At 26.6% G+C, this 21,590-nt stretch overlaps 1 protein-coding gene across 1 annotated transcript; it reads left to right on the top strand.

Moving 5' to 3' along the window:
• Positions 1 to 1,867: 1,867 nt before the first annotated feature.
• On the top strand, positions 1,868 to 21,162 carry LOC117167083 (signal recognition particle subunit SRP72). Its single transcript, XM_033351705.1, has 7 exons — positions 1,868 to 2,059; positions 6,108 to 6,225; positions 6,315 to 6,570; positions 9,229 to 10,071; positions 14,990 to 15,294; positions 18,514 to 18,729; positions 20,770 to 21,162. Exons 1-7 carry the CDS (start codon positions 1,927 to 1,929, stop codon positions 20,900 to 20,902), a joined length of 2,004 nt encoding a protein of 667 aa, XP_033207596.1. The 5' UTR covers positions 1,868 to 1,926; the 3' UTR covers positions 20,903 to 21,162.
• The last annotated feature ends 428 nt before the right edge of the window (positions 21,163 to 21,590 follow it).

The following is a 21,590-nucleotide window of genomic DNA, read 5'->3' as shown; positions in this document are numbered from 1 at the left end:
TTTATTTACAAAAAAAGTTCTTAGGTTCAAAAAAACATTCAGTGAACGGAAAAAGTGAGGTCGGTAATATAGGTATTTAGCTGTGTCACATGCCCTTAAACTGCATATTTTCATGACTTTTTCTTTTTATTTTTAATAATTAGTCATAGTTACTCTTATTTTTTCGTATTTTTCTTTTGTTTATTTGCAATTGCTCATTTTTAAATAAAAGTAAAATATTGTTAAATATTAAAAAATTATTCTATCTTTGAATTATACTTTTTTAAATTAAATCGGCTAAAAATAAATTTTCAAGTTGCCCTTTCAATTTATTTAACTTCTAAGGCTTTGTAATTGGAAAAGTTCAATTTTCAACCATAAAATCGGTAAATTTTTTTGAACATTTTATAAACACGGCATTGGGAAAAAAGAATTTAATTTTTTTTCTAACAAACGTGTGATCATATACTTATCATGAGTTTTTACAACAGGGTGGGCTACCATGAAAGAAATTAATTTCTAGTCAATTTGTCTTTTTTTCTCAGTTCACAACAAATTTTTTACGTTAATTGAAATGGAGGCTCTTAATACTCTTTAATTGAACAATTTTTGATTGAATGCCGTTAAAGTACAAAATTTGGACATTTTTAAGTTTGATCAATTAAAAAGTTGAAGGTTTCTGCTTAAAAAATATAAATTTCACTCTATAATTTTGAATGCTCTTTAATAAAGAATTAGTCAATAAATTTATAAATTTTAAAAATTGCATTAGTTTAAAGAAATTTTACGTGAGAAACATTACAAATTTCACGATATAATTTTCATTTAAAATTTATTACTTTTTAAATTTGACATTTCTATTTGAAACTATTTAGTTTCATATTGTTTAATTGTGAATTTTTTGTATCAATAATTGCTCATTTTTATGAAACAGTCAAATATTGTTAAATAATGGAAAAATTACCTTTCTAAATTAAAAAATTTGAAACTCAATGCGTTAAAAATGGAATATTTCAGCCTGAAACAATATTTGAACAGGATTTGAAAATGAATAAAAGCGTTTAGTTATGAATCTTGTAAAATCGAGTATTGTTCAGTCTTATAAGTCATTAATTAATTTATATTTACAGTTGATAAACTTCAAATGCTTTTTATACAAAATTATCAAATATAGACGCTTTTAATTTTTAATTTTTTAGACTTCAAAACAGTATTTTAAAATTCTGTAAATTAAACGTATCGAAAAATAAATTCACTGTCATTAACCGTTCCCAAAAAAATTCCCGGTTTTCCGATTCAGTCCACAAATATTTTGTAAAAATGGTTTTAAAGAACCTAAAGATGTAATCGGTGTAATCAAACCACAATCCAACAATTAATTGTGATTGGAGAAATCAAAACAACGTTCATACCTCCACTGTAAAATCCTATGTTGAAGCCATTTCTTGTGTCTTTTTTCCTTTCGTCAATTCCAAATACCGACGGAATCGCGTTCCATTGTAACTTAGGTTATGTTGTTATATTGTAAAGCATCATGCAGTATCATCACTGTCATCTACAAACTAATAAATTATTATCCTAATTTTTGAAGTTAATGTGTCAATGGGCATTTTATGTAGAAAACCAAAATTGAACTGACCTCATCCAATCTTGATCCTGATGATGGACAGCATCCAAATTCTCGACCGCAAATATCTATCAAAGCATGCTTGCGTTCTGGTTGCCTCGAAAAGTAAAATAATCTTGTTCCACCTTTTTTAAATGTTGTTTTGCAGCCTATGACACTGCATCGGCCTGGCATTTTGCTAATTTACAAAAATTGTGACAGGCAATTTTTCACCAAAACACACTGACACTGGACTGCTCAAGGCAATTGCGCATGATCAAAAATGGCTACGCCCGAATTTCCGTTTCATGATCATGAACATCATGAACTGATGAACTATCATGAACGTCGTATACTCGTATAGTTCAACCAATATGGCTTCGAAAGAAACTAACCTCTCTTCACTGTACGCGGAATTAAATAAACAAGGACAAAATGGGGAGTACGACAGAGCTCTGAAGACTGCCAACAGAAGTACGTACACCTAAAATAATTACCATTATTTTATTCTCATAAAGTTCCAAAATTCTACATCTTCGATGACAGATCGACATATGTCAACATAACCTAACTTTTGGACCGTATGTTATCTTTTGATACAAGAAGCTAGAGAATTTTAAGTGTTACTATAAAAAAGGAACTAATTACAATCACAGTTAAAAAATAATAAAGTAACTCGTGACACTTTCAGTTAGAAAATGTAAAAATGCGAAAGTAATATTGCTTTAAAGTTTCTTTGAGAACACTTTCTTATTCAGGAACAGAATTAAAAGTCAACGTGAGAAAGTATAATATTGTTAATTATCTGTTTTTAATTGATGAGAAACGTTCTGATTTATCAGAGCATGTCCTGATTTTTTGTGATATGTTGTGATTTTTCAGATTGAAGACCAGCATTTTAACTTTATCGCAATTTTAACAGAGGATGTTTTCTAAACGGAATCAAATGATTTCTGATTAAAAAATTTTTTATTTCACCGAACAAAATGACTTTACTACTATAAAATATGAATTTTATATACAAAGGGGTAAATTTTCAACAAAGCGGTTGAATTTTCGACCAAAAAATATGACGTTTTAACCAAATAATTAAATTATCAACCAAATTGTTGGATTTGCAACCCACAAAATTAAGTTTTCTACTAAAGTTTTAAATAAAATCCATTGCATTTTCAACGAAACAGTTAAATTTTCAAGCTAAATATTCTAATGTTTTAGAAAAACTGTTATCTTTTAAACCCAAAAAACGAAAAATAATTTTTATTCAGAAGGATGAACTTTCAACAACAAAATTAATTGTTTTCTAAACAGTTGCATTTAAAACCAAATAGTAGAACGTTAAAGAAAAACATACGAATTTTCAAGCTACAGAGATGAATTTTCAACCAAATAGTTGAATCTTTTATTACAACAGATTAAAATTGACCTAAAACAGTTGAATTTTCAACGTACAAATTTGAATTATGAACAAAAAATGTAATCGTTTATAATACAGTGAAAAAATATCAACATTTCTACTAAAAGAGATGAATTTTAAAACCCAGAAGACTCATTGCTAACGAGAGGTATGAACTTTAACTAAAATTATGAGTTTTCCAACGAAAAATACGATTTTTCAGCAAATAAAGATTTTTCAGTCATAATCAAAGGAGATTTTATTTAAAATGTTGAACTTTCAAGGTAAAAGACGAGTTTTCCGTGCAATAGTTGAATTTACAACCTGAAAATATGAATTTTCAAGAAGAAAGTTCATTTGCAGCCAAACAGTGCCATTTTTATTCCAAAAGATTACATTTCTTCTAAAACAGATGAATTTTGAAACCAAAAATATCATTTTTCACAAAATGGTTGAATTGTTACCCAAGAAAGATTTTGTTTGAATTTTCAAACCAAAAAGGCTGATTTTTAATAAGACGGTTGAATTTTCGAACAAAAAAGATGAATTTTGAAAAAATAGTTCATTTTTCAACGAAATAATGAAATTTTCTACCAAAATTATTAAATTTTTAACCAAAATTATCAAATTTTCAACCTACAAAGATGAGTTTTTTACCAACCTTTCAAACAAAAACCTTTGCATTTTCCACCAAACAGTTAAATTTCAAAGCTAAAAAGTTCAATGTTTTAGAAAACAGTTGTCTTTTAAACCCAAAAAGATTAATTTTCCACAAAAAAGTAATTTTTGCTCAAGAAAGAAGAATTTTCATAAACAAATTTAATTTCTGACCAAACAGGTGCATTTACAACCATATATTTGAACTTTAAAGCAAAAGATTCTTAGTAGAAACATTAATTTTCAAGAACAAGAAAATTTATTTTTAACCTAAGAGCTGAAAGAACAACTAAAATTATGAGTTTTCCAACAACAAAACGAATGTTCAGAAATAAAAATTTTTCAGTCATAATGATAAAAATCGCATCTAAATGCTTGAACTTTCAAGCCAAAAAACGAATTCCCGTACTGTGGAATTTAAAATTTGAAAATATGAATTTTCAACGATAAAATTTATTTTCAACAAAACATTTGCATTTTTACCCCAAAAGATTAAATTTTCTCTGAAATAAGTGAATTTTTAAACGAAAAATACGATTTTCACAACATAGTTGAATTTTCAATCTATAAAGACGAATTTTCAAATAAAAATATAATATCAGAGTGGCAACAAAACTCCATTTTCAAAATTTCCTAACTTTTCCCTGATCAATTTTTCATTTTCCCTGGCGATTAATATTCAAAATCCATAATATTAATCTTGTAACATTTAAAAAAAAATTTTATGGGCAGAATAAAACAATTTCAAATTAAAACCTAAAAAATGTAAATTTTGTTTCTTGAGAGTTATTTAAAAGGTTTTTAATAGGACACTGTCGATTTCAACAGATTTCAAACATCTGAAGGGTTTTCAAACCTTTTAAGGTGTTTTAAAATATTTAAAGGAATTTCAGAAACCATAACATATTTTAAAGGACTTTTTCAGATTTTATGGGATTTCAGATGATTTCAACATTTTAGAAGGAATCTTGAAGGATATTACAGATTTAAAGATTTTGTAGATCGATTTGTCTGAGATTACCATGGATTTTAGAATATTTCAGAGATTTTATCAATTTCAAGGGATTTCAAAGAATTTTAAAGAGTTTTGGGTATTTAAAAAACCTCCAAGGAATTTAACGATATTTTGAAATTTCAAAGGATTTTGAAAAAGTATCAAGACCATATTTGAAGGAATCATGGGATTTAAAAAGAAATTCTAAAATCTTGAGAGATTTCTACGGATTTTAAGCGATTCCAAAGCTTTAAGGGTATTTTTAAAGATTAGAAAGGATTTCATGCTATTCTGTGGGAGATGTATATTAGGGCGAATCAATAAAATTGATTTTCGAAACTGAATCATTGTACACGATTTAATGAAAACTGTAAAACACTTTTTTGAGAAAAATAATTTTCAAGAAAATAGTTCAAATGTTAATCAAAAAGCATTTTTCATTCAAGAAATAAAAAAAAGTTTTAACCAAACTGTTAAATTTTCAATTTAAAAAGTTAATTTACTTATTTTTTCTTGAAAAGTAAATCCATAATATTAATCTTATGAATATTTCATATAAATCTGTCATATTGAATTTTAATGCATACTTGCTAATTTTTATTGAAAAATTAAATTTATGAGTTACCATAACATTACTTGCCTAAGCAGTTGGAAAACTTTGAGGTTTCAATAAACTACTTTGAGCAACTTTTTTTGAATAAATAATCAATCGAACGTCAAGGATTAGTCTTATAAGAAATATTTTTAATATGTAACTAACACAATACTGCAACATTTAATTAAAAACACGGCGAAAATGACCGTCTCAGTAATGGAAACGGAATTTCCCAACTCACGTTCAAGTGTCCGAAACTGAGACAGTGTAGGAAATTTCAATAATACAATTCTGTAAAAGTTCTGCGTAAAGTTTTGAAATACAAACAAAATGGCGAATTTGGTAGCAGTTCATTCACACATTTTGAGGAATATTTTTGGTGATCTTGTTCTAAATGTATAACCTTATGCCATAGGCTCGCCAAGCATCAGATAAAATAATAAAATGAAATATTTTGAGTATATTTAAGAACAGTTAAGAATCATTATTTTAATCATTATTATTGTAGAAAAGTGTAATGTATTTGAAACCAACAACGTGTGTGTTTAGATCTGGCAGAATTCCTTTTTTGCCTTATAAAATGAATTACCCTAATGTATATAAAATACCAGATTAAAAAAATAATTTAAGCCTCGGCTTAATATTTAAAAAATGGCATAAAACTATTATGCTACTATTTTTCCAAATTTATGCTACTATTGATACTATTTTGAATTTCTCAAATGAGTCCGAGGCCTAGAATACTAAACTTGAAATGATTGTTCTTGAAAATTTTATTATTTTAATACTACTAATTCAAAACTTAAAACCAAATTCCAAATAGTTAAAACAATCCAAGAAAAGTGTTGCTGAAGAATAATTTTTATAATCTTTTTACTAGTTTTGGGAATATCTCAAGACGAAGATGCTGCATTGCATTGCAAGGTTATTTGCTACATGCAATTATCAAAATTCAACGATGCACTCCAGCTCATCGTTAAGAATCCAAAACTTGCAGGGTTAGTACACAAAATATTTATTAAGAAACATAAACGTAATGTTGATCTTTTATCATTTTTAATAACCACACAAATTGGGATATTTACAGAAATTTGGAGTTTGAGAAGGCATATTGTTTGTACCGGATGAACCAGGTACCGGAAGCCCTGAAAGTTGTGGAAGGAGTTCATAATCCTTCGCTAAAAATTAAGGAGCTAAAGGCGCAAATCCTATATCGCCTTGAAAAATATGAAGACTGCTTTTCAGTATATCGAGATATTATTAAGAACTCTACGGATGATTATGAGGACGAAAGGGAAACCAACTTGGCTGCCGTTATTGTCAATTTAGCCTATGATGGATCGGTCAGTATATTAATTTCCAGAAAAGAGGCCGTTCTAAAAATATGTTACGCTATTCGGAAAACTTTTTTCACTCCTCCCCTTCGTCACAAATCAGCACACAAAGCTGAAATCTTCAAAGCAGAGGAAATTGGGGGATTTTTTACGGAAATATATACGAAATGCTTAAGATTGCAACTCGAAATATATTGAATTTTTAAGAAAATAGTTGAATTTTCAACTAAATATGATTTTTCAACTAAGAATGATTTAGAAGGCAGTTGACTTTTAAATGCAAAAAGATGATTTTTCAACCAAATAAATAAATTTTCAGTAAAATAAATGAATTTTCAATAAACAAACAAATTAAGTTTTGACCACATATTTGCAATTTAAATCAAATGGTCGAATTTTTGAATAAGAAATATTAAAGTTCAACTACAAACAGTTGCATGTTTAAACAAATGTTGAATCTTCAAACCAAAAAGACGAAAATTTTAGAAGCAGTTGAATTTTCAGCAAAGAAAGATCAGTTTTCAACCAAGAGCTTTTTACCAAATAAGATGAATTTTCAATCCAGAGCGACGAATTTTCTATCTAAAAAGACGAATTTTCAACCAACCACGATGAATTATCGAAACAAATTACTTTTAAACAAAATAGTAGAATTATCAACAAAATAATTATATTTTAAACAAAATATTTGACCTTTTAACGACATAGTTGAATTTTCAATCTACAAAGATGAATTTCCAATCAAAGGAGCGAATTCTTAAACAAAAAGTATTAAAATTCAAACTCAAAACGTTGAATTTTCAAGCTAATGAGACAAAATGGTTAGAAGACTGGAATTTTCAATTTAAAAAAATTAAATCTCAATGGAATATATAATATTTATAGTGTTTTTAACAAAATAGTGGAATTTTCTATTCAAAAATATAAAATTTCAACCAAATAGTTTAATTTTAAATAACAAAACTTAATTATCAACCAAAAATTTGCATGTACATTCGAGCAGTTGAATTTTCAAGTGAAAGGGGCAAATTTGCAACCAAATATTTGAATTTTCAACCTGCAATGATAAATTTTCAACCAAGTGGTGGAATTCTTAAACAAAAGTATTAAACTTGAATAAAAAATAATCGCATTTATAATCAAATAGTTTAATTTGAGATTAATTCTCAACGAAAAACATAATAGTTTATATTTTAATAAGAAAAGGTTTTAACTTTAAGTAAGAAATAGTTGAATTCGACCAAAAATATGATTTTTTAAAACAAATTAGTTGAATTTGCTACCCAAAAATTTGAATTTTGAACCAAAAAGCTCATTTTCCACTGAATAGTTAATCTTTTACCAAAAAATTCAAAATTTCAACCGAAAAAATACTAATCTTTAACAAAACATTGTATTTTTAAGCCAAAAAGGCGATTTTTCTATAAAAGAGTTAGATTTTCAAAAAAGAAGTTCATTTTCAATCAAGCAGTCAAATTCTTAACAAAAAATTTAATAGTTAAATTTCCAACCAAAGAAATGAATCTTCAAACTAATAAAATTAATTTTTAAGTAGGTACAATTTTACAAAATTAGTTTAACTTTTATAAAAAAAGTATTTAATTAAATTTTTAACCAAAAAATATGAATTTTCAACTAAATTTTTGATAGTTGAATTTTCAACTAAAATCGATGCATTTTCAACCAATAATGGAATAGTTTAATTTTATATTGAAAAATTTTTTTAAACAAAGTATCTCATCTTTCAATAATTTATTAGTTGAATTTTTAACTACAAAAACGATCCATTTTCGACAAAAAAAGGAAGTTAAACTTTCAGTTAAAAAAATTAATTTTATCTAAGAAAAAATAAGTTTCAACCAAATAAATTACTATTCAACCAAATAGATGAAGTTTCAACTAAAAAAGGTAAATTTGAAAAAAATAATGAATTGAATTTTCAACTCAAAAATATGAATTCTCAATAAAAAAAACCTTATTATTCAAATTTTCAACGAAGAACATCATTTTTCAACAAAAATGGATCAGTCAAATTTTCAGTTAGGAAAATTAATTTTTAAATAAAATAATAAATTTTCAACAAAATAGTTTAATCTGCAAACAAATGGTATACTTTTCAACCAAGAGAGATGAATTCTGAACTAAAAGTATAATATCAAACATTTTAATTAAGAAAGAGTTAACTTCCAACCAGGGATTCGAACGAAATTAGGGGGCATTTTCAGATATTTTCAAATTATTTCTTAAAATTACATATAATTTACCTGAAAATAATACTAAGTATGAAAAGTCACTAAAAAAATAATGCAGCTACGGAGGCACATTGTCAAATTTGTGTTTCGTCAAAGTTTTATGTGGAAAGAAACAAACAAGGGCTCATTAGTTTTTTATAATTTTTTAGACCAAGCTTAGTTTTTAGCCAAATTCTTTTAAATTTATCGAAATAATTGGCAAATATAAAAAATGCCCCTTAATTTCGTTCGAATCCCTGCTTCCAACGAAAAATAGTTTGATTTTCTTACTGGTTCCTATTAATTCAGTTCTCATTTAAACGAGATAAAGGGAAATTTCGTAAAAAAAGGGGGAAAAAGGAAAAAGTCATTTAAAAAATCTGTCTTACTCCTCAAATATTTCTTAACCTAAAATATTTTAAAATTAAATTTGCAGAGTATAGAAGTTCCTTCTTTGAGAGAGCATACGTACGAGTTGACTTACAATGCCGCTTGTCAAATGGTAGCGCAGGGAAATTCAGGAGATCGAGTAATTCTAGCTGAAGCGGAAAAAAAGCTGAAAACTGCAGAAAAGATGTGTCGTGAATTTCTTGAAGAGGACGGTAATACTGAGGAAGAGATCGAGGAGGAGCTCGGCATTATAAAAGTCCAGCTGGGTTTCTGTCTGCAACTTCAAGGCCGAGAAAAAGAAGCTCAGACTCTGTACACGAACGTTTTGAAGGCAAAACCGAGCGATATCGCCTTGGTGGCAGTGGCAAGCAATAATTTAGTGACCTTGAACAAAGATCAGAATGTTTTCGATAGCAAAAAGAGAATGAAGAGCGCCACGCATGAAGGATTAGAACATAAACTTACGGTCTCTCAAAGAAGAAGCATCGCGTATAACCAGTGCCTTCTAGCCTTATTCACAAACCAGGGTGAACATTGCCAGCAGCTGTGTAATAAACTGATGAAAGATTATCCTGAATTAACTTCCAGCGCCCTGCTGGTGAAAGCTGTCCAATTGCGTAAAGAGGGCAAAGCGAAAGAAGCAGCGAAATTATTAGATGAGAATGCTGGCGGGCAAAATGTATTACATATGAAATTAGCTTGCGTGCAATTACTGTTGAGCCAGGATGAGAAAAAGGAGACTATTAAAATCTTGGAAAATTTGAACGAAAAAGAAAGATATTTGCCGGGGATTGTGAGTGCTCTTGTTACATTGCATATGGCTGAGAACAATCGTGAAAAAGCTTCTGCGGTACTCAAGGATGCTGTCAACTATTACAAGAAAAACAAGGTACAGTTGGTTTATTTGATAAAGACTTGCACGGTGAGCCTGAACGAACTTTTAATGGGGTTGACAAGAGAGGTCTTATATTATTTTTGGATTTCGTTCTAGAATACTTCAAAAACAATTTCCAAGAAAAATTAAAATAATTCTTAGAGCCGTTTTTTATTTTTTATTGTTTTAATGTGATTTTTTTAAGTAATTTCAAAAAAAGGATTTATTTTCGAAATAAGATGTTTAAAGTACAGAAATGATATTTAATCTTCTTTTTAATATACATATTGTATAATAAGTGTATTTTTACATCATTTTTAATGTACTATTATATTCTTGTACACGTACAGCCTTTATTAAATTATCGGAAAAATTATCATTACTTTCTTACCACTTGCATTTGTATTTTTTGCATATAAATGCAACAAATACAAATACAAGATTAAAAAGGATAATAAATATAATTTTTGTACTTTAAAAATAACTTATTTCGGAAATAAATAAAATAATAAATAAGTTACGTTTAAAGAACAAAAACTTGAGTAATATGTCATTTTTCAGAGGTACAAGTGATGAGGGTTAAAAAGAATATTAAATATCATTTTTGTACTTCAAAGTTTAAAGTACAAAAATGATATTTAGTATTCTTTTTAACCCTACTCACTTATACCTCTGAAAAATAGCATATTACTCACATGGGGTCAAATTGACCCCAGCTGACTTTTAAAATGTTGTCATATTGATTGTTTACATGGTTTTAACTTGACAAAATTCAAATTTGAGCCTGGAGTTGATGTTGGGGTCATTCAAGTGATGAGGGTTAATATAAATCTTGAAAAATAAATGTATTTTTACATCATTATTAATGTACCAACGTATGTAAATTAATGTAAAAATACACTTTTTATATAAGACATATTAAAAAGAATAATTAATATGATTTTTGTGCTTTAAACATAAATTATTTATTATTTTATTTATTTTCAAAATAAGTTATGTTTAAAGTACAAAAATTATATTTATTATTCTTTTTAATCATGTATTTGAATTTGTTGCATATGTATGCAAAAAATACAAATACAAGGTTAAAGAAAGCAATGATAATTTTTCCAATAATTTAATAAAGTCTGTACGTGTACGAGAATATAGTAGTACATTTAAAATTATGTAAGAATATACTTATTATGCCAGATTTATATTAAAAAGAATAATAAATATCATTTTTGTACTTTCAACATAACTTATTTCGAAAATAAATCAATTTTTTCAAATTACTTGAAAAATTGACATTAAAAAAGCAAAAATAAAAAACGCCTCTGAGAATTATTTTAATGTTTGTTTGGAAATTGTTTCTGAAGCATTGTAGAACGAAACCCAAAAATAATATAAGACCTCTCTTGTCGTCCAGGTTCGTTCAGGCACACCGTGCTTGATTTCTAGCAAAATTTTGTTTTACGATTCCCGATTTCCAGAAATTTCGCGCACCTTCAAAAATATGAGAGAATGTTGCAGTTATAAATTTATATTTTAAATTTTTATTTTCTGTGTAGAATTACTATTTATGATATTTTTAATTTTTTTCGACAATTTTTTTTTTTTTATAAACACGGAATTTGTGAAAAACTTTTTTTTCTTGTTCCGATCCAGTGGGAAAAAATGCCAGCACTGAAAATGAAACACTTCTGAATTTTTAAATTGAAATTTATAACATTTTTGATTCAAACGTTGAATAATTTACATGTATTAAATAGAAGCTCTCAAACATTGTGAACAATTTTAATCTTTTATAAATTGAACATTTGAAAAATTACTAGTTAAAAAATATGCAAAATTCTAAAATTTGAAAATTATATTATTTTGAAGCACATTAAAGTTAGATGCATTAAAAATTGAACGATTTTAAATTTCCTTTAAAATTATACTTTTTTTTTAGTTAAATTATTTTTATTTTAAGTCGTTTGAAATTAATAATTGTTGAATTGTTATTTATATGTCAAATTTCAGAATTTTCATTTCAAATTAAACAAATTCAGCAAAATTAAACAATTAAAATTTCAACGTTTAAAGCTGAAATTTATCAATCTGATATTTTAACAATTTTATATTTGAAATAATATAGTTTCAGTTTGTTTCTTTTTTGCGTATTTGATTTATAATTGCATGTTTAAAATAAACAGTCAAATATTGCTAATTGTTGAAAACATGTCATATTTTTAATTTAAAAAAAAATTAATTGCATGGGTGAAAATAGTTTAACTTTTGATTTAAAATTGAATAAAAAAGTTCAATCATTAATCTTATTTATAAGGATTTCGAATTAAAACTGTATAATTTTTCACGTGCAAATCTGCAAATTGTTTAGTTGTGACCAGATTCAGTATTATCTTGAAAATTAATTTTCCAATTATTCCCGTTCATATCCTGGGCCAGCGTTCATCCTGTTTTTAAATTATTAATATAAGGATGAAAAAATCTAAACTCGAAAGGGTCGAAAAGATACATTTATCAATTTAAAAATTTTTTTTGAGATTTTCAAAGTATAAATTTGTTCCGCTGAATTTTTATTTGGAATTTTAAATTAAAAAGAAATTCCTCTTTTCACTTTGGTAACAATTAAACACCAAAAATAGTTTTTTAATACATAAATTCTTTTCCAGTTGGATTATTTTAATTATTTTATACATATATATTCAAGACTTCCACTTAAAAATTGAAAAATTTTAAAAATGAATCAATTGAAATTGTAACGTTAAAACTTTAAATTTAACACTCACATGTTTATAATATTCATGGCTTTCTATTTCAAATAATTCAGTTCAAAATTGTTTCGTTTGGAATAAATTAGATTTTGAATTTTACTTGTTTAATTATGAAATAATCAGTTTGAAATTATTTTAAAATTTTAAATAGTTTATAAAGTTTCAATCAGGCGTTTTAATTTGTTTTATCACTAAGGCTTTCGAAATGAAACAGTTCAATTTTCAATGATAAAATCTGTAAATTTCTTAATTTTGAAGAAATTCAGAATCGTCTTATAAAATTATTTAAAAAAATTTTTACCCGAAATAAAGTTTTCAAGCTTATTAATTAATGTATGTTTACAGCTTATATGAAATTCGTAATATTTTAAGTAACTGGATAGATTTTTCTTCTCAAAATTTGTAAAAAAAACACCCTGATTCTTCAATTTTTTTATGCAGATAAAATTTATGCCTTTAGATTTATTGTGATGGTTTACAATAGGAACTAGAAAACCAGAAAATCATAAATTAAAATGATTTTAATTTTAATATTGAACTGCATTTTCATACTATAGATAATTATATAGATTCGACACATAAATTACATAGATTTTCTTCTTTTTTTTTTAGTTAAAATTAAAAATGAGATAGGGAAAAAGTGACCTTTTACTTTTTTTAAAGTGTACTATTCACAGTCTTTCCCTTATTCCCCTGGGTTTCCCCTTTTTTCTATATTCTCGAAAAACTTCCCCTTTTACTTCTTCTCTCTTTAAATAGGCTCTTCAATTATTCTATTCAAAACTAGAATATACTGCCGTGAATAGCATAAGCTTTTTTTTAGTCACAGAATTATTTGCTGTAGTTAACTTTTTAATTTTTACTAATTTTGAACTAAACTATCTTGGATTTGAATAAAACATTAAACCTATAATATTTTCTTCGTTGAAACTATACATAAGAAATATTTTTTAAATTGACTAAAAATTAGCTTTTAAAACTTCGGCTTTAAGCGCAATTTTTAGTTGATGATCAATATTTTTACCGTAAATATACACTCCATATAATCATTTATAACTAATATATTGATTTATCAAAATTTAAACAAAACTCTTTCTCTTACTTTTTCTTAAATAAACAACCTTCGCATATTTCAAAATTCTAAAATAAATACTGTTTTTAGTGCTTAAACAGTTTCAAATGAATAGCTTTTGAGTTTAAGCAATTTCGATTCTTTAATATTAGACAATTTCTAGACGTTTTAAATTCATCTATTTCTAAATTATCCGTTATACTATTTGAAATTTAACAATATGTGTATAATAATATTTATGGAAACAGTTAAGACCTCCAGATACGTAGAAAATATTGGGACGCATCAAAATATAAAAATTTCTATAGTAAAAGTTTTTTTTCAAATGAATCGTTTCTTAAATTATCATTTAACTTGTTCAAAACGTTTTTCGGACTCTGAATATTTAAAAACTTGATATTATGGATTTTTAAATAGTTTATGTTTTCAATACTAGAAGAGAAAAAATCAAGGGACGTGAAAGCGCGCTTTGCGCAAGTGCTTTTCATTTAAACAGCTTATTTCGAGTAATTTAATGAATATATTTAATTTATATTTATATTTATGGAATTTCAAACGATTTTTAGAGTTATAGAATGAATTAAGTTTGATTTCAAGGGTTTTCTAAGGATTTCAACCGTTTCAAGGTATATGAAGGAATTTTACAAACAAAGGGTCTTAAAGATTTAAAGTTTTTTTAAAAGCTTCCCAATAATTTCAAGATATTTTGTTTGAGAAATTGGTAGGACTCCTAATATTTACAAATTTGTTATTGTGGATGTTTAAATAGTTTGTTTTTTTAATATTATAAAATATGAATCCAAGGTTCGCGCGCATGCCTTTACTGCTAGTATAAAATATTTTAGTCGCTCAAACTTGATCTATTTTTAATTTTTTAATTTAAAAACAATTTAATTTCTTATTAAAAGATTTTTTTTTCTTTTCTAAATTTAAAAAGCAATCTTTAATCTTTGCCCTATTCTTCCTCTGTTCCCTAAAAAAAATTCCTTTATTTCATCTTGTTTTAGTTCTTTTCGCGCTTTAATCGCTGATAGTTCCTTTTTCTAAAAAAAAAGTGACTGCAAACTGACACTTAATTTTTATGTCCGTTCGATAATTTTAGGAAAACACTGGCAATCTAGGAACTCTTTGGCGCCAGGCTGCAGATTTTCATTTACGAGGTGGAGAAGTCACGGTTGCAGCTGCTAGTTTGGAAGAGTTGCTCGCTGCTTCTCCCTCAGACACTAAAACACTCGCGCAATTGGTTATTGCCTATGCTCAATTCGATCCAACAAGAGCTCAACTTTTATCGAAACGTTTACCACCACTCGACTATCTTGCGGAAAATACGGATGTCGATGCTTTGGAAAGTAGTAATTGGGTCATTGGAAGCAAAGTCGTGAAAGGAAAAGTGGAACCTTCCCCAGGGTATGAAATCATTTCAGGGTTGCTACAGAATCAGGAAAAGGCAGCGTCCACATATTACGTGACATTACAGCTGACTCCCCTCTTATTTTGAAATACGAAATATACACTGGAACTTGGTTTTAAGACCGGTATCAAACATGGCTGGTAGTGGCCTTGATCCTAAATCCAGACAGTCAAAGCGTAAAAAATCAATGAATAATGAGTTTAAACTGCTTGATACTAGTGAGAGCAATTTTTTATTGAATTCTTTAGATTTTTTTTATTCGAGAACACTGATGTGCCAACGGGCACGAAATTTAACCCTCAAACGGTACACTGGTGCGAATTCGCACCAGAAGTTTTTCATTTTGTTGGAATTTACGCAAACACACCTGCAGCGGATTATCCCCACATATATCAAATATATATTGTAATACGTGTGACATACGCTAGTTTATTAAATCTTCCATATATTAAATATTTAATATTAACATTGCAAACAAACCAATTCACACCGGTGTACCGTTTACGTATGCTGGGATGGAGTGTACCGTTTAAGGTTTAAAGACGTTTTTAGAATGTTAAAAAAAAAACTTTCCTAGTCAGGCCAATAAACATTTTAAAAAATGTCTTATGTTCAAAAAACGTCCTGAAAACGTATTTGGAACATTGTATATTTTTAGAACGTTATTTGTCCTGACTTGGGACTTTCTAAAAACGTCTTGGGACATTTGTGTACACTGGGTAATTTAAGTATTAACTTAAACAGCAGATTTACCTAACAGATTAGGGGGCGCCAAAAATAGTATTTTTCCATTTTTTTTAAAGAATTATGATTTTTTCCGCGATTTCAAGAAACTTCGCCCTTTTTTCGCTTCAATTTGATAATAATTAATAAAGCCCAGTAAGAAAATGCAACAGTGAATGGGTAAAAGGTAATCTCAATTTTTTTTAATCTACCGATAACGTATATTTTGAGTTCGGAACTTATCTTATTTGGCATAAAATTCTACTATTTGTGTAGAAATTTATTTATTTTTTTATGAAAATGCAATTATTAATTTATTTTGTTTGTTTGTAAATTCATTTTTTGGATGAAAATGCATATTTTTTATTTTAAAATTTATGTATTTTATTTATGATTCGTCTTTGTTTGTAGAACATAAAAAAATTTAATTTTTAAATAAACTTTTTTGATGAAAATTCAATTATTTCATTGAGTTTTGAAATCTTTTCTTGAAAATTAATTTTTTTCGAAGATTTGCAAATTTAGTTGAAAAATGATCTTTGGTTTAAAATTTAAACATTTTGTGGAGAATTTTGTTTTGAACATTGATATTTCAAATGGAAAATAAACCTTTTCCAGTTAAAAATTAATGTATTTTGTTAAAAATTCGTCTTTTCAGTTGAAAATATATCATTTTATTTAAAAATGCATTGTTTTTGGTTTAAAATGCAACTTCTTTTTTTCATATTTATAATTTTAGGTTAAAATTTGACTATTTAATTGAAAATTAACTCTTTTTTTAAATTCATAGTTTGGTTAAAAATTAAACCATTTATTTAAAAATTTAACTATTCTGTTGGAATTTCCTTGGTTTTTTCTGATGAATTTTTTTTTCCTAGAAATGTATATTCCATTTTTCTTTGACAATGTATTTATTCATTGTAGTTTGAAGATTAAACTATTTGGTAGAAAATTCATTAATTTTGTTTAAAAAATCGTCTATTGGTGTAGAAACTTAATCTTGTTTGTCTAAAACTCATCATTTTGGTAGAGTATTCAACTATTTTGTCAAAAATTCGTCATTTGTAGTTCATTTGAGATGATTCAAAATTCTTTTTTCTTTTTTTGTTTTTTAAATTTATTTGTTTAAACCTGAAAATTTAATGATTCCATTTTTAGTTGAATTGATGAAAATTTTTCTTTTCCAATTTAAAAGTCGACAATTTTCTAAAACTTTCGACTTTTTAGCTTGAAAACTTGTTAAAAATGTTTTAAAACTTGTTAACTTTGGTTAAAAGTTCATGTATTTGTTTGAGGTTTTAACTATTTTGTTAAAAATTCTTCTGTTCTTGTTGCATTCAACTGTTTGGTAATTCGCTTTTATCTCCGAATTTAATTATTTCATTTTTATTTAATAATTTATCTTTTTTAGTTGAAAATTAAACTTGTTAGTTGAAAATCAATATATATTTTTTTAAATCAGTCTTTTGCTAGAAAATTAATCTTCTTGGTTGAAAATTCATCGTTGTAGGTGAAAAATGCAGCTAGTTGATAAAAAATTGAACTATATTCTTGAAAGTTTTACTGTGTTGTTAAAACTTTAATTGTATTGTTGAAAATTCAACTATTTTGTAAAAGTCATCTTTTTTTCGACAATAATCACATTTTTAAAGTTCTTTAATTAATTTTGAAGTTAAGTCTAAGTCTATAGTATTTTGCTAAATTGTTAAGATACACTCATCCTAGATTCTACCCTAGGGTCACCTTGGTGAAAAAAAGTCACAACATTTGAAATTATGATTGTACTCGCTATATAATTTAAACAAATTCAAAAGAATATTTTATTAATATTATTAAAATTGAATAAAATATAGTAGATAATGATTTTAAAAAATGTAAGTATTTACACATTTTTGAAATTATGCAATTTTTTTGCACCAACTTTGACCCTAGGTCACAATCTAAGCACAGAATTCTAAAAATATTTTAATCATTCAGTAAACAACTGTGGAGACTTGCCTTTTAAATAAACCCAAGAACTTAAAAAAAAAGTTAATTATTTCAAGAATTATTCAATTTTTTTGTAAAAATGTTAGTTTAACGTTATTTTGCAATATCCTCTTATAAAATTGACATCTGACCTCGATATTGGGCTTCTTAGACGCAGTATTTTATTTCTTTTGCACTAATATAAAACTAAAAATTTCTTGTTAATATTATCAAAATTAAGGCACTTCATCAATAGCTCAAAACCAAACAAAAAAACAGGCGTGTAGATAATTTTCGCTAGTAGTGTACAAGAGTGTTTCTAAAAATGATATTGCAAACAAGTACAGTGCTTTGAAATTTATTTGAGTTTATATTTTGATTAAAATTTCACCTGACAAGTCTGGAAATGTTTTGTAATTTTGAAATCCGAGTTCTGTAACAACCCTGAATTTGGATTAAAAGATTGGTCCTTCTGTTTCCATCGAATCTAAAAAGATTTTACTAATTTTCTATTTTTTGTTTAGAAAAACACCTAGCGCAGACTTGACGCAAAAGAAGAGCAAGAAACGTAAACGCAAGGGAAAACTACCGAAAAATTATGATGCTAGCGCAGACCCAGATCCAGAAAGATGGTTGCCGAGACACGAGCGAAGTGGATTTAGGAAAAAGAGAGATAGAAGAAACAGAGATGTTGCGATGAAAGGAACCCAGGGAGCCGCTATGGGAGCTAGTGATCAATAGTAAGTGTTTTTTTATCAGTAATAATTAATTGTACATAATAAATAAAACGGGGCGGCCTCAGGTCAGGAAAAACCTGGAAAATCAGGGACAAGTTAGGAAAAGTAGGGATTTTTCAAAAAATCTTGAAAAAGTTCTGAAATGTCCATCCGATGCACTTTGAATAACTTAGTTTCAAGAATAATTAATTTGAATTTTTTAATTTAAAATTAAGATTAACTAACTTTCTAGTCAATGAATATTAATGATCAGGGAAAATAAAAAATTAGCTAGGAAAAATTAATAAATTTTGATAATTAAGTTTTGCGATCACCCTGATATAATATTCTTGTCAGTAATTTATTTGCCTTGTATTGCAATTTATTTTTATTTTTGCAGTTGTTTCTTCCTGATCATTACATTTGTAGTTATACATTTTATTATATGACTGAAAATTAAAAAAAAAAAGTTGAAGAATCAATTTTATAAAACAACAATCCTTTTTTGTAGAAAATTCAACTCTTTTTTTTTAATTATCTTTTTAATTTTAAAACTAGTTGTTTAAAGTGAAACTTTAATCTTTTTTAGATAAAAATGCAACTGTTTGGTTGAAAATTAATCTTAGCTGGAGTATTCAACTATTTTGATGAAAATTCGTCATTTTTGGTTGAATTCAACTGTTTCTTATATAAAATTAACATCTTTGTTGGTTGAAATATCTACTGTTGCATTATTCATTTAAAAAGTATCTTTTGTTTCTTTTATCGTTCGAAAATTTCGCTACTTGGTTAAAAATGAAAGCAGCTTGTTAAAAAATTGTTTTGAAAATTCATAATTTTAGTTTTAAATTAATCTCTTTGATTGGTAAATTCGCTTTTTTATTGAAAACTAATATTTATAACTCATAATTTAAACGTTCAATTTGAAAATTCATTATTTTTGATGGAAATTCATCTCATTGATTAAAAGTTCATCTCTTTGGTTAAAAATTTAACTATTTTGTTGAAAAATCGTTTGTTTTTGTTCAAATTTAATGTTTTAAGTTGAAAATGTGACTTTTCGATTTTACTTTCAAAATTGATATTTTTTAGTTGACAATTCATCGTTTTGGTTTAAAAACTAATTTGTGTTAGTTGGAGTTTAATCTTTAAACATTTTTTATATTTAAATTTGACAATTTAAAAATTTATCTTTCGTGGCTAATAATTTAACTGATGGGTTGATGGTTGAACCACCTTGTTTAAAAATAATTTTGTTTAAGATTTATCATTTTAGTTTAAAATTCATAAGTTTGGTTGAAAATTAATTTTTTATTGCGGAAAATTATTATTTTTAACTGAAATTTAACTAGTTAAATTGAAGATTCATAATTTTAGTTGAAAATTCAAAATACAGCTCTTTAGCTGAAAATTCGTTTGTTTATGTTTAAAATGAAGGTCCCAAAATGAAAGTGTAACTTTTCCATTTTAATTTGCAAATTGATATTTTTTAGTTGAAAAGTCATCTATTTGAATAAAGGTTCATAATCTAATTATTTTATTGAGAATGGTTTTCTTTTATTGTTTAAATTAATTTTTTAACTAAAAATGTAACTTCTCTATATTTGGTTTAAGATTGATTTTTTTAGTTGAAAATTCATCTTTTTTGTTAGAAGTTTAACTGTCTTCGAAAAAATTTAATTATTTGGTTGGAAATGCAACTCTTTTTGGTTGAAGTGTATTCTTTTTGGTTTGAAAATTTGACGTTTTTGATGAAACTTCAATAATTTGGTTAAAAATTTAACTGTTTTGTTAAAAATTTAATTATTTTGCTGCAAGTTGAACTATTTTGTTAAAAGTTTAACTCTTTTGTCAAAGCGTCATCTTTTTAAGTTGAAAATTTAATTCTTTTGTTGAAAATTCGTCCTTTCGGATTGAAAATTCATCTTTTTTGGTTAAGATAAATAAGCTTGAAAATTAAAAATTTTTTAATCTAGAATTGTTTTCTCGTCAGGGAATTTGAAAATTAAGTTTTGCGGATACCCTGATAAAGTATACAACAATTTATAATTTGAATATTTATAGTGATATTACGAAAATGGCGACCACGAAGCCTTCTCCAAATCCACGTCAAAGTCCCGCTGTTGAAACTCCTGGTCCCAGACAGCAACAACGTAAAGTTCAACAGAAGAAAAAGAAAAAAGGTGGCAAGTGGTAATTGCAGTTTCTAATGCAGCAATCACACATTTACGTAGAATTCGATCATGCCAGGCACAAGAATTGTACTGCCGTACTTGTACACGGTTTTTGAGACATTCTAAGAAAATTGTGCACCAGGTTTCCGAAAGACACGAAACATTCGATTTTTTATTTACTGTAATTTCACTTTTATGTTTTTAACATGAATTCTGTAAATCTTGCTAATCAATTTTTATATATTATGGTATATATGTTATAAACACAAAGAGAGCTGGTTTCTTGAAATAAATTGCTTCCAGAAAATTGCGTTGTAATTATTTATTAATTTATTTGTTTAATTTTTCCTTTAAGATACAAATGTTAAAAATTCTTCGATAGCTACGTTTTTAATACGATCAGGTCTCAGATCGTGCATTTTTCTTTAATCCGACTAGTCTTATTTTTTCCGTAACCACCATGAAATTTGATAATTTAGATTCGAAATTGGAAAAAAATTAAATACTTTAATTAAGAACATTAAAAATTGAATAGAAAAATTTTAATAGCGTTGGTAATTGAATAGTTTCTAATTGTGTTAATGCGAATTGAAAGTTAAAATTTTTTTAAATTGCAAGCATAACAGTTGCACATTTTTGAGTCAAAAGCGTTTCAAATAAATTAATTTCTAAATTAATGGCAGACTTCGCTTTCTTTTCAATAATCCCCTT

Source organism: Belonocnema kinseyi, chromosome 2 (assembly GCF_010883055.1).
Source record: "Belonocnema kinseyi isolate 2016_QV_RU_SX_M_011 chromosome 2, B_treatae_v1, whole genome shotgun sequence".
Lineage (NCBI taxonomy): Eukaryota > Metazoa > Arthropoda > Insecta > Hymenoptera > Cynipidae > Belonocnema > Belonocnema kinseyi.
Note: the sequence above shows the minus strand (reverse complement) of the source record. Positions and strands in the feature narration are given on the sequence as shown.